This window comes from Quercus robur, chromosome 7, assembly GCF_932294415.1.
Source record: "Quercus robur chromosome 7, dhQueRobu3.1, whole genome shotgun sequence".
Lineage (NCBI taxonomy): Eukaryota > Viridiplantae > Streptophyta > Magnoliopsida > Fagales > Fagaceae > Quercus > Quercus robur.
Genome location: NC_065540.1, coordinates 20,243,658 through 20,257,919, shown reverse-complemented (window position 1 = coordinate 20,257,919; position 14,262 = coordinate 20,243,658). Strand labels below are relative to the sequence as shown.

Sequence of the window (14,262 nt, the reverse complement as noted above, 5' to 3'; positions counted from 1 at the left end):
ATTTGTACTTTTATCAGAAGCTTTATCTTTATAGCACAACAGAACTTTAGAAACTTTTATCTTTAATGAACAGCTTTCTTTTCTTCAGAAACTTCTTATTTTCATGAGAGCTTTTAATTTTTCATAATGCATTTAAACAAAATAATTCTCTCATGATTAATAACATAACATAGCTGTTCATATCATATTGGTTAGTCCATATCTGATAAGTCTGTACAGAGAAGGCCTCATCACATTTGGGTGACCTCATGTGCCTGATATTTTCCTCTTTGAGAGGCCTGATGGCATATCTCCTCAAGGTTTTATTCCTCCCCACCGTCCCTACACATTGGGGAGTAATCATTGTTCAGATTAGAGTTACGGGTAACCTCATTTCCTCTACTTTAAATGGCCTAGAGTTACGGGCAGCCCCATTTCCTCTACTTTAAATGGCCAAACAGATAACATTTTTCTATGGAAAGCCAATAATTAACCCCTACTGATAGTGTTTAGATCACCAGAGGACATAACCCGAAAATATTTCATACTTTACATCATACTGAAATTTTTTATTTCGCATAACATTTCATTATAATAGCATTTCCATTCTTTTCTTTAAACATCATGTTCGTGGAAATTAGTAATGACATCAATATGCTTAAATCATATACATAAGGTTTCAAAAGCTCACGAACATATTTTTGTCAAAATAATGATTATATGCCATATCTATAATAAAAAACCTTTTAATGCATAATATACTTTAAAATAACCTCATGACTTACCAAATACCCATATAACTTATCCCTTACCTGAAAGCAGAGGAACCGAGAGCCTACAGTCAAAGGAGCTTAGACTTGGGGAACTGGTAACACCTAAACCAAATATCAAAGTTTATTACTTACTATCAATTATCCCTTATCATAAACTTACATATTCATCTCAAAGCCTATCTCTTAAAATCAAGGAAGTCCTAATCCCACCTCAATGAGGTTCCCACAAATACAAAGTACATTCATCAGACAACATGATGTATTAAATCACAGAGAAACCAATTCATAAAATTTATATATACTCCAAACATACCAAAGGATGAGCATATTAAATTATAGCTCAAAAAATTCACCCTAACTTGAGAATTAAATCCACAAAGTTAGGTGTAGCATATGCTGTTCACTGCTCATTTCAGCAGCGTATGCTCCATTTGTAAAATACAAATGGGCTGTCCACACACACCCAATTGTCATGAAATTTTACAGAACTACTCCCCTGTATGTCCAGTATATACCATAAAAATTTCGGAGTCAAAGCAAAAATCCATGATTTACTAAAAATCACACAAGACAGTATACTCAATTCTGTCCTGACAGAATTTCTTGCAACTTACAAATTAAACCATTATTTTTATGTTCATCTAAATGCTGTGAGACCACTTCCATAACAACCATGTGTGTCTTAGAATTCAAAAAAACTACTCTTAGCATATTAATTCACAAAATATGATTTAATACATATTTTTCTTGTTGTAAACATCAAATCTGTCACAGAGACAGCTTCAGTACACATTCTTACAAAATCATCAACAAATAGCAATAGATCTTAATTTCATTTGGGTATTTTTATACCTATATTATACATATTAAAATATGTTAATAAGCATTGAATTGATCACAATATCATCAAACTTTTAAATCACTAAAACAGAATCATAATTCAGCCTCTAAAATCAGGATAGAGGATAAAGAAGTAGCATAAACAAATGAAGTTTTGATTACTTACCCAACCTTTGAAGCTGAAATTTTAGTGTTAACCCTTTAATTTCTTCTTTAGAGAGGGATATTTTGTTTTGGTGAGAGATGGAGGCTGCCGTGTAAGAGCAAAGAGAGAAGAAAACAAAAACAAAGAAAAAGGAGTAGAGAAAGAGGGCTGGACTTTCTGCCTGGTGCAACCAAGAAGATGAGATAAGGAGAGGACTTTTGGGGCAGCCAAAGAAGATAAGAGATGTGGACAATTGGGGTGGGATACATGGAAGGCTAGGGAAGAAAAATCACACCCCCTTTTTCTCCACTTTTTCAACTTTCTTACATTCACACTCACTTTTCTACAAAAATAATTTCTTGCATTCACACTCACACTTTTCTACAAAAATAATTTCACTTTGCATATACATATACATATATATATATATATATATATATATATCTCCTTACCTTTATAAAGTTATTCCCATCACATTAAAAGAGCATATATGTTCTATAATGTCACAAAATCAAAGCTTCATGCACTTAATAATTAAGACAATAACATGCACATAAACCCATAAATTAATTATGAAATTAGGTTGGGGTGTTATAGAATAGACACGGAAAAAAAAGAAAAGTAGCTTGAAAAAGTAAATGGAAAGGTTTATGAAGACTTACACGAAGAAGAAAACTCTCCTCGGACTGGCTTTTGGTAGGTGTGAGGACACGAGTAAATTGGGTAAGTTTGCAGGTTCAGTGTATGAGCACTAAAGTGAGATGAATGATTGATTCGGCCAGTATTTATATAAAAAACAGAGTTACAATCAGGAAAATTATCGCCTGAGTTCCAAAAATTTAATGAAGGCGCGTCTCAGATGCCGAAGCGTCAGGAGCGTGCGTTAGGCAACTAAAAATGCATCTGCGCAGATAGAGGTGATGTATGGTAAGGGTAGAGTGGTTGTGGCGATATCAAAATCCTCATTTTTGCCCGAGGAGCAAAAGAGGGGAATTTTGAGGGGTTATTATAGGGATGTTAGGCCCAGTAGAATATATTGGGACGGAGGCCCAATCCGAGGACATGAAGTAGTCCGAGGAGGGGTGAACATTATCAGAGGAGTCCGTGTTAGTAAGTGAATAGGTTAGTTTTGATCATAAGAGTCCATGAGGGGTGATCCGAGGTCCAAAGGGGTGGTCTACCATCTAGGGCAGTGTTCCAAGAGATTTTATTGATATAGATAAGCATCACAGAAGCACAGGATAGAGGGAAGTCCTAGAATATCTAAAGAGAAAGCTGCTACCACCACATTGAATGTTCTACACCTAGCCAATTGGCCGCATTAATGTGGAGGTGATACCTGAACAGTAATTTTCAGCCTAAAGTGTAATTTTCAGCCTTACAGCTACAACCAGAGACTTCAGAAAGGTACTGATGGGATAAGGATCCACACTAGCAATTTGCCCTACACGTGGAGGGTAGAGATGAATGAAGGAAGATAGTATAAAACAGAAGGAAGGTCCTAAAGAAAGAGATTGGAAAATTGAGAGAGAAATACTGTAGCAATCAAGAGTTGAAAGCAATTTGCCCTACACGTGGAGGGTAGAGACAAATGAAGGAAGATAGTATAAAATAGAAGGAAGGTCCTAAAGAAAGAGATCGGAAAATTGTGAGAGAAATACTGTAGCAATCAAGAGTTAAACTTGTAATCAAACTTAAGAAGAAATATATAAGAACTGATCTCCTCGGATTGTGCCAATGACAATTTTCTTTTTATTAAACCAGTCTATCTTCATTTTCTTGTCATCTGGATCCACTTTACTTGTTTTCTGACTCATTAAAGTCCAGTTTTCCAACTTACTCTTTGCAAATTCATTGTATTGGGCTCTTTGGACTAAGTTCATCAATCCTTTACAGTAATAATAATAGTAATATTATAATAATATAGGAATTATAAGGAAACTTACATTAAATAAAATAAAAAATTTAAATTCATTAGTAATTTTAAATTAAAATAATTATTTAATAATTATTATATACTTAATAGTATTTGCCTTTAAAAAAAATAGTGCTAGAATCACACACTATTTTATAATATTTTGCCACAATTATGATGTGACCCACTTTTTTCTTCCACTAATCACACTTTGCTATATTATATTTTTGATAAAAAAGTTGTAAAATTTTTTTGTAACACTAAATTTTCTCTTAAAAAAATTGTAAATATTAATTAGAAGTACTTTTAATATTTTATTTGTTGCATATCAATCTATCAATATAAGTCAAATCATGGGCTCAAAGCTGCAAAAATCTAATGGTTGAAACATTTTTCCATCTTTAATTCAAAAATCAAAAGTTTTCTTCCTTCTCGATGCAAGTCACATGAAAGGGCTTTGGAAACATAAAAAAGAATACAAAACAAACAGAGAGAAGTGAGAAAATCATAGCAGTGGAGATAGACAGAAGAAAGAGAAGGAGGAGAAAAATAAGAAAGAAAAAGAAATAGAAGCAGAAGACGAAGAGGAAGTCCGTGACTCGAGATGTACCTGTGCTAGGTTGCAGGCTTGCTGCTTCAATTTCGTACAACTACTTTGTTGTCTTTTTCTTCTCAGTTTGTTTGTTTGTTTTTTTTTTCCCCTTCACAAATCTTTTGGTTCTAGATCTGAAAAAATTCCAAAGTGCATGCCGGCCAAATCTTTAATTTCAGCTGGTATTTGCTAAAAAAAAGTAATCGTGAGAACTGTTCATGGTTTTAAGAACTGTGGAGTTCAACCACAGTTTGCATGGGTCTATGCTTTTTTTTTTTGGGCATATAGAGGCTTTAAGGCTAAAATAATTGCAAAGAAGAGGGGTTCACGGTTAACTGTATCGGATTGTACGGTCCAGTCTGGATTTCAAAACCCTACAATTAACTGCAATATGATTTATATTTGATATTATATAAATATATATATATATATATAATTTTAAGATTTGATTACTTTAAAAGAAAAAAAAAGGGACATTGGTAACTATGATATTGTGAATCCATTCATGTGATGCATTAGTGATGCCAATAAGTCATCGGTGGATATTTTGTTTTATTTTTTTCCTTTACAAAAAGTGAGAGAGGGGATTTCAACCCAAATTATCTTTATTAGAAGAATTAAGTAAACCACTAAACTTTGACGGTGCGCTATTCAAAGATACAGAGGAAGCAGGACTGGGAGTTGCCGTACGTGACTCTCATGGAAAAATTCTCGCCTCCCTGGCAGAAAAGATCAAGATGCCATCATCATCCGACGAAGTTGAAGCTCTTGCAGCTGTTCGAGCTATCACCCTTGCTATGGACCTCAATCTACCCTCTTTTATTGTCGAGGGAGACTCCGAGGTGGTTATTTCAGCCTTAAGGAAAAAAGAAGACTCTTTTTCTTCTTTTGGCCATTTGATTTCTTCCATCAAGCAATTTTTAGTTTATTGTAATTGCATTTCATTTTCTCATACCCGTAGATCGGGGAACTCAGTTGCTCATTCTTTAGCCAAATTCGCAAAAACTATTGATGGTGTGTTAGTGTGGATGGAGGATGTTCCACCACCCGTTTTGGATGTACTTTTAGCCGACTTTGGCTGATTTCTTTTCTAATAAGATGAAGATGAATTCTCAAAAAAAAAAAAAAAAAAAAGTAAACCACTGTGAGAGTGTCTTTTTCGGGATACTCAGGCCCAAGGATCCCGAGCCTGAATGAAAAGGAAAGGATTTGGTGGACCGGGCCTTGACTCACCGCAGCTAACAAGCTGTTTAAGAATCAAGTGAATACAGAGAATACTCCTGACAACATACAGAAAAAAATGACAAACAAGGATATCGAAGAGTGCCAAAAATTAACAACGTAAGTTCAGAAAGAAAGAAAAACAGGATTAGCAAGACGATAAAAAAAGAGTGCTGTGGGGATCCTGGGAGTTATGAAACAGTATTTCATTAAGACATTATCTGTTTGATTACAGAAAGCTCACTAGGACGTGATACAAGGTCCAATCAAGCTCAAAAATTGCAGCCTTGAATGGCTATTTCAGCCTTCAAAACTTGCGAAGTTTGATTCTCGTTGGATCCGAGTATGTGCCATAGTGGCCTTTACAGGATATCGGGAAGCAGTATTTGTTTTCCCTTAGTATTTTCTTTCTGCACAGATTTTTCTGATAGTTTTTCCTAGAGAATTTCTTCTTTCTTGTGTTTCTTTCTTTTTTTCTCGCTGCCTTCTTCACAACCCATCCCCTCCTTTTATAGTGGAGTTTTCTGGGCGTCCCGGGGAACCGTTGGTTCCCCTGTTTTGTTCTTTTGCAAACAGAGCATGCTCTGTCTCCATCGCCTCGGTAAGTCCCTTTCCGTTTTCTCTCATTCTTTCCTTCTCTTGGTTCTGATTCCTTCGAAAGCTTTTGGTTGGCCATCCTCTTTGGGACGTGCTGAGGTATGCCCTTCTCTGCATCCCCATTTCTGGCGTCTTCCTCTTTTCCCTTTCTTTCCTTTTTGGGCGGAATCCTGTTCTGCTATTTTTGAAAGTCATTTGTTACCATTCTTTTTCCCTGTCCTGGTTCCCTGAGGTCCTTTTCTGTCTGTGCCATTGAGAGGTCGCTCGCGTCTTTTATTTCTTGTTTTTCTTCTTCTGTCTTCTTTCTATCGATTTGTCCCAGTCTTCCTTTTTATTTGTGCTTGAAGGGATCTGCGCTTATTGAGGATCCTTGCTTCTTTACACTTTGCCGTGGTTTCTTTTTTGGACGCTTCTTTCTTTTCTGGGCTCCAGGATCCTTTGGGCCTTCCTTTTATTCCCCCATGAGTCATCCGTATCTATTGCTTTGGGCTTAGCCTGAATTTTTTCTTTTGGGCTTGACTTGTTCTTCTGTTTTGGGCTTATTTTATTATGGCCCTTTCTTTTTCAGACCTCAACAACCACTAAACTATAAAGCTCTTGACGGTGGCTTTTTTATTAATTAATGTATAATTCTGATTGCATATTTATGAGTAAGTTTTCTTAACGAGACTAGAGTAATATAAGGGTGTTTAAACTACTTAATATGTTCTTGTATTAAGAGTCCAGGTATTTTGATTAATTATATATATATTTTTTTGATGACATGATTTATTTATTTTATATATTTGGTTAGCAGTAACTTCTTTAAATATTTTTTTTCTAACTATAGTTGTATTTTTATTTTTATTTTTAAACAAATGTAAACATATGAAAATGACCTAGTCCAAACAGTGAGAAAGTTCAAGACTGGAAGAGCCAACATTACCATCGCTTGGATGGAAAACGCTCCAATAGCGTGCTTTATCCCAGTGCATCCAAGTCAACCTTTAAACATTTTCCGAAAAGAAAAAGGAATGGTCCCATACCTCAATTTCCAGTCAATTGAAATATTTACCCTCTATTTTACAAGATTTTATTCTGTTTGAAAATCCGCCTGTGGATTTGCTTTCTCTTTTTAACTTTGATTTATCTGGTTTGTACTTAAGCAGGCGCTGCCCTGTAAATACCTTGATTGTTTAGTTCTTTTTAATGCAGTATCCTTTATACCCAAAAGAAAAAAAAAAAAAAAAAAGAAAGAAAAGAAAACTGATGAAATATTGATGATAGGGAAAAGTTCAAATGCGATGTTGATTGTTGAAGACTAGATAATAGTACTTCTTTTACATAACTTTTATTGACAGAACAACCAAGAGTGGAGAAAACTTCATAGAAAAACTGCAACAGGGTAAGCAAGGACAGGGCTCAAACTCTCAAAGGCTCAAACAAACTCTTTTTACTACAGTCTACAGACAAATCACAAGAAATTGCAAAGTACAAAGAACCCAATTGATGACAAAGCGGTCAATTATTATGCAGTAATAATGCACCTATTGTGAGTGGCGAGTATAAGTTCATCTATTTGGAAGCATTAACCATCCCAAAGCGTTTTCGCATAAAGGCAACATGTTTGTCTCTTGGAGGTAGACTTTCCTTGATGGCACTTACACATACAAACTCATTAGCCCAATTGAAAAGTTTGGGAAATTTCTCCCTTGTCAACAACTCTGATGCCCCTGAAGCTTCTTCAAGAACTCCAAGCCAGTAGCCTATCATGTTAGCAGCAATGTCTAGCAGTCCAATAGTCTCTCCACCAAAATACCTCTTTCCCTTGAGCTCATTTTCTAGAAATTGTAGAAGCTTAGATAACTCTTCCGCAGCCTTCTCGCGCTCTTTCTGATCTTCACCCCAACAAGCTTTAAGTATTGCAGGCAAGCACTAAAAAAAGAAAGAGAGAACTCAAATTTTAGCGTGACTCGCAGTCTATTTTTATAGGTTAAAAAAATTGCTTCTCTAATGAGTGCTTATACCAAAGAAAAAAAAAAAAAAAACCACAAATAGATAATCAGTGAATACATGGCTTATCATTAAAGCCTCTGGGTACGTTATTAAAATAATGACTAAATAATTAAATTAATTATTTTTTAATAATTTAAACTTTTAGAATAATAGGTAAATATATGTAACATAGGAAATCAAATAGTCATGAGATTGAACTCTATTTACACCATTCCTTCTATTTCAAATAAAATAAAAAACTCACCTCTTAGGCCCACATGAGAGGAGTATTAAAGCAACCACACAAAAAAATATTGGCTCAAATACAATTTTAATCCAATATAAAAAATAAAATGTTTGTTTATTACATTACAAATTTACAATTGAAAGAAGCTTTAAGAGTAAATGGTATTTTACCTTTTCGTCTATGAACTTGGCCCAGAATCGTGCATTGGCTCTCTCATAAGGATCTTTGGGCAAGATGGGATGATTTTTCCAGGTCTCATCAATGTATTCGAGAATAACAAGTGACTCGGCCACAGGCTTTCCATTGTGTACGAGCACGGGAATCTTTTTGTGAACTGGGTTGTATTTGAGGAGGGAAGGGCTCTTGTTAGTTAGATCTTCTTCAATGTATTTGTAATCTATTCCTTTCAGCTTCAAAGCCATCTCTACTCTGCGACTATAAGGGCTGTGCCACGCACCAATCACCAATACTTCTTCGGCCATAATGACACTCTTTGTTACTGCACTTTACAGAGTTTGTAATGAGATTCAAATTTCAAAGGCTTGGCTCTACCCTCTGGGTTTGATGCCCTTTTTATAGAGCCTATGCATGATTTTTATATTTAAAGAGTAAAAACCCAACTTGAATTCGTCCATAAGTTTGAATCTTGATGCTAACATAGGACGTGGTTAAATTCAGTGTCAAATTTTCCCTTTTCGCCAAGCAGTTGTGGTAAGTGCTGGAATGTCAATAATGGCAAATCCAGGCCATAGTTCATTGATGATCTCAGCAATGGCTGAGCTGACGGATGACCTCAGCCAGAAACAGAATGTAGTCTTTCGGAAGGCTCTAGAGCAATGGACTAAACTAACTACTGTATAATACTAGCAAAGTCGACTGCCTTTGGGTCATGTGGCTCATCCAGTCCACTTAATTTATATGGGGTGGTGGGATACTAAGCCGTACTGTAGTTCCCTCATAGTCTTTACCTAACATGGGAAAATTTTTAGTTAAAAAAAGAAAAAAAGAAAAAAAGAGAGAGAGAGAGGGGTAAACTTGCAACATTTAGAGTTAGTTTAGTCTGGAAGATGGAAAAATGAAAGGATAGAAAAAATTTAATTTTTTCTCATGTATGCTTGGTTGGAGGGATTGAAAAATGGAGGGATGAAAAACACTTTTGTTTGGTTGAAGAGAAAAGTAGAAGGATAGAAAATGTAATTTATATAAATTACTCTTATGCCCTTATTACATACTATTTTATAAGTTTTTTCTTTGTATTCATTAAATAAGAAGAAAATAATACTTCTATTAATTAAAGTCAATTTACAAAAATTCTCACATCACACATATTATATTAAATTCTCGCATCACACATATTATAACTCATATTATATTGAGTTATGTAAGATTAGCAAGTTAGTCAATTTTGCTTTAGATTTTGTAGTACTTGGAGATTATTTCTAAATTGTGGATTTTAGATATTGTAAGAGGTTTATTAAGAGCATCGTTCATTTGGAGTTTTATTTAAATTTTGGAAATTAATTATGTTTATTGAGTTATGTAAGATCAGCAAGTTAGTCATGCATCTAAAAATAACTAAAAATGCTTTAAGACTTCAAGCATTAATGACATTGCCTAAAAATTGTAATTGATGGGGTGAGCCACACATCTAGTAAGCAATTATTCACAATACACCACCGGATAGAGTCAAACATAGCACGAGTATTTTGATTTCACAAACTAACCCAATGATATCAAATATAGTTTTTCCAAAACATATAATGAACACTTAATACATATGTAATCAAATCTTAAAATCATTCGAAAACACATACAAATAATTAATCAAAGCACAGTGTCACATATACACATATCACATATTCTCACATACAATCTTGTGAGCGGATATCAACATCTAACCCCCTGTTGATGAGGGATCAACACTTATTCTCACATACAACCCTGTGAGTGAGCTTACATATATATATATATCTGATCAATTCTAAAAACACTAATTTTGAGTCATATATCACAAAAGCAAAATTTATACAAAATAGAATAATTTTCTTAATATTAACAATTATTCCAAATATAGAGACATATCGAATATCACAATATTGAATTGAAACATAAATCAAAGGATGCTTGACTCTCTTAAGGAACAAACAGGAATTGAGGAGTTTATGTACGTATTTTACAAGTCTTGAATAAGTCTGAAAAATTAATTTTCTAAAAGAAATGTTTTAAATACCATTTGGAAAAATAGGAATTTGACTTTGAAATCACTTGGTTTTAAACAAGTTTAAAGAACAAGAATCTTTCTTACATTGAAACTCAATTATTTTCTGAAAATAGTATAGTTTAGAAATCATCTTTTGAATGAGATTTGAACATTCAAAAAGTTATTTAAATTTCAAAGTTTCTCTTTAAAACATTATTTAAAAGTCAAAATTTCTCTTTCAATGATGTAGAAAAAATGCTTTTGATAAACTTTAGAAAATGTATGCTTAAAAACATAACCTTGGATTAAATTCTGGGTAATTCCAGCCTATTTAGGTGAATTCCGGCCGAAACTTTAATTTCGACTAGTATGGAGCCAACTTTTTTTTTTTTTTTTTTCCAAGTTCAAAGCTCAAACATAAACTTAAAAATAGGGGTGACCATGGGTCGGGTTTGTGCCCAACACGCGACCAACGTGACCAAGTTGGTGAACAATTTGCAGGCCTACCGTCGATCGGTCAAATAGTCGGGTCGGTTCGGACGAATTTTTGCTAGAACGTGGTCGGGTCTTGGTCGGAGTCGGATTTGGCTGAAACTCGTTGGATTTGGCTAAAAATTCGGCGAATTTGGCTGAAATTCAACGAATCTGGTCAAAAACTGGCTGTGAATGGTGAGATCGCACCGGATCTCGACGAGATTTCGCCGGATCTAGTGAGATTCAATTGAAATAATCTTCAGACGGTGGAGATCAGTGGCCTTTTTGGTGGAGGAGTCGGTTGGGTCGGTTGAAATTGGGTTTAGAAGCAAGGACCCGCCAACCGACCCACCGGAATCGGGTTGGGTACCTTGGAAACTGCTCCCAACCCGTTACAAAAGTTGGATTGGGCGGTTTCCAAATTGGCTCGGTCGAAATTGCAAGTGGGTCGGGTCAACGGGTTGTCTTGGATAGGCCTACTTAAAAAAGAAGAGCAAAGGAAGACAAAGAAGAATAAATTCGTAGCATTGGAATGTAGTGCTATCACGTGTGGACAAAGAAGCTTTCTTTCTTAGTTTTTCAAAGTTCAAAGCTTGCATCTGGAGAGTTTTCAAAGTGGAAAAGTGAGGTGACTGTGAGACTATGGAAATATAAAAGACCAAAACATTGGAATGTGCAATCACGTGGGTAGGTGGTGGGACTTGGGAGTGGAGCTTCTTGGAAGCTTCATGACATATAAATATTCCAATATAATTATTTATGGACAAAACTTAGATACAGTACTTTAGGTGCTGTTCCTTAGGTTTTCCTCTTAAGATTTAGCTATGTGGTTACTTAATTAAGAAATATACTTCTATCTCATGAAAAAAAATCAACATAGCAAAATCCTAAGAAGGAAACCTAAGAAACAGTATCTAAGTACTGTACATAAGTCTTGCTCACTATTTATTTACAAGAAAACCCAAATTTGAATTTTATTTTTCTCAATAACTAATTTAGGGTGCGTTTGGATACCGCTTATTTTGCTGAAAACTGAAAACTGAAAACAATAGAAAAATAATTTCTGGTTATTGTTTACACTAAAAAACACTGTTCATATGCTTGATGCACTGTTCATGTCCCATGAACAGTGCACTAGGCGTTGGTCCAAAATAAAAAAAAAAGGCTAAAAGGCAAAACGCAAGGCTGTTAGACGCAATCCAAACGCTCACTTAATTACTTTATTATGATTTTATTTAATCTCACTTATTTAATATATTTGAAATTAAATTAAATTCATTATTTTATATAATGGTAATAATATATATATGTATGTATATTGGTTTTGTTAACAGAAGCCGGGTAGTAGCGGTTAATGAACCAGTTGCTGGGCCCCATTTGAATAGGAAATTGATAAAAACCAAAATTTTAGATAGTGTTTAATTTAGGCATGAAGTTTGGATTTTATAATAATTATATGATAAAAATGTCCGTTTTATACATTTCTTTCCATTTCACTTATTATTTTCCACCCAATTTCACTTTATCAATATACTCTTCGTCTTCTTTCACTTTACTAATATCAAACTCAATTCCTTTCAATTTAACCATTATCAAACCCACTTCCCAAAAAAAAAAAAAAAAAAAAAGAAAAAGAAAAAGAAAAGAAAAAGAAAAGATGAAGAAAAGTTCAAATGTTCAATGAAGGATTAAGCAATTATTTTACAGGGTACAATAATTTTATTTTATTAAATTTATATTTATTTTTTAAATATATTTAAATATGAGATTAATCTTTATGTTTAATACATGTTGTATATTATAGCACCAATAGATAAGAATTTAGTTGTAAGTGAGACTCATCAAATTGTTAAAAGAAATTGTTGTGTACTCTTGAAGCCTGCCTGGTATATAATTCATCATTCTTTCATGTCTAAAATGTTCTATTTGTCAAAACAAAAAAAAAAAACAATTACTAGACCAATGTTATAGCCTTATAAGTACAACGAAACGTGAAATCCCAAGTACTATATATACCAAGTGCTGAAATCTTCTAAACAATACACATGATAATGCATTAATGCTTACTTTTGTAACTTAGAAAGTGACAATAGAGCACGGGCATCTAGTCATTATTTATTTTATTTGTATCATGTTTTTTTCATTTATCCTAAAATATGATGTGATTGTTTTAATCTTGTTTTAATATAGCACCAATGGATGAGAATTTAGTTAAGTGAGACTCATCAAGTTGTTAAAAGGAATTGTTTTAACTTAAATGAATTACTTCAAGAATGAAATATTATTTTATTTTATTTGTATCATTTTATTTTTTCATTTATCCTAAAATATGATATTGATTGTTTTAATCTTGTTTTAATGTAGCACAAATGGATGACAATTTAGTTGCAAGTGGGACTCATCAACTTGTTCCAATAAATTCCTTTGACTTAAATGAATTACCCAAGAAGGTACTATTATTTTTATTTTATTTGTAATCCATATTTCATTTAATGTATAATATGATATTGATTTTTTTTTTTTTAATTCTTGTTTTAATATAGCACAAATTGATGATGATTTAATTGCAAGTGAGATTCATAGAAGTGTTTCAAGGAATTGTGTTGAGTTAAATGAGTTTCCAAATGATAGAAAAAATAATAACACTTGTGGAGGGGAAATAATTGATTTGAATGAATATTCAATCGATGAAACGGGGGTTCTTGAAGAATATGAGGATATGAGTTCAATAGAAAATGAATTTGAGCCTTTTCTTGGTCAATGTTTTCTTTGTGAAGATGAAGCTTTCATTTTCTATAAAAATTATGGAAATCGAAATGGTTTTACAATTCAAAAAGGTCGTTTGGAGAAAAAACGGAGAAATAAAAAGACTTAATTTCTTTTGTCATCAGGAAGGTAAAGAACCACTAAAAATGGGGGATCTATCTAAGGAGTAAAGAAATAGGAAGTCTTTAAAATGTGGATGCAAAGCTCGTGTAACTATTGTATTGCGAAAGTCAATAGTCATTTTTCCAAAAGAATGACATGTCATTATTTTTGTTGTGGAATACTGATGCAGGCTGCAGAAGTGTCAAAAAGCAGAACACGTCTATCTCTAGAAAACAAGAAACAAAACAAGTTTTCTTCTGAAAATGACCTCAAATCCACAAGGAGAAAGGGTTTGGAATCCACCAGAAAATGGAAAGACAAAAGTTTGAATTTTATTGATTGAATAATTGTTAAAAAACGTGCACAAACTTAGGGGCCTATTTAAAGGCTCTGTAAAACTTGACAGATAAAAAAATATATTCTAAAATAACTCCTAA

The 14,262-nt window shown here is 33.6% G+C and overlaps 1 protein-coding gene across 1 annotated transcript; it reads right to left on the bottom strand.

Moving 5' to 3' along the window:
- Positions 1 to 7,348: 7,348 nt before the first annotated feature.
- Positions 7,349 to 8,822, bottom strand: LOC126692695 (glutathione S-transferase U8-like). The gene is made up of 2 exons (XM_050388390.1): positions 8,454 to 8,822; positions 7,349 to 7,976 (listed from the first exon to the last, which is right to left on the bottom strand). Exons 1-2 carry the CDS (start codon positions 8,763 to 8,765, stop codon positions 7,617 to 7,619), a joined length of 672 nt encoding a protein of 223 aa, XP_050244347.1. The 5' UTR covers positions 8,766 to 8,822; the 3' UTR covers positions 7,349 to 7,616.
- Positions 8,823 to 14,262: the final 5,440 nt, after the last annotated feature.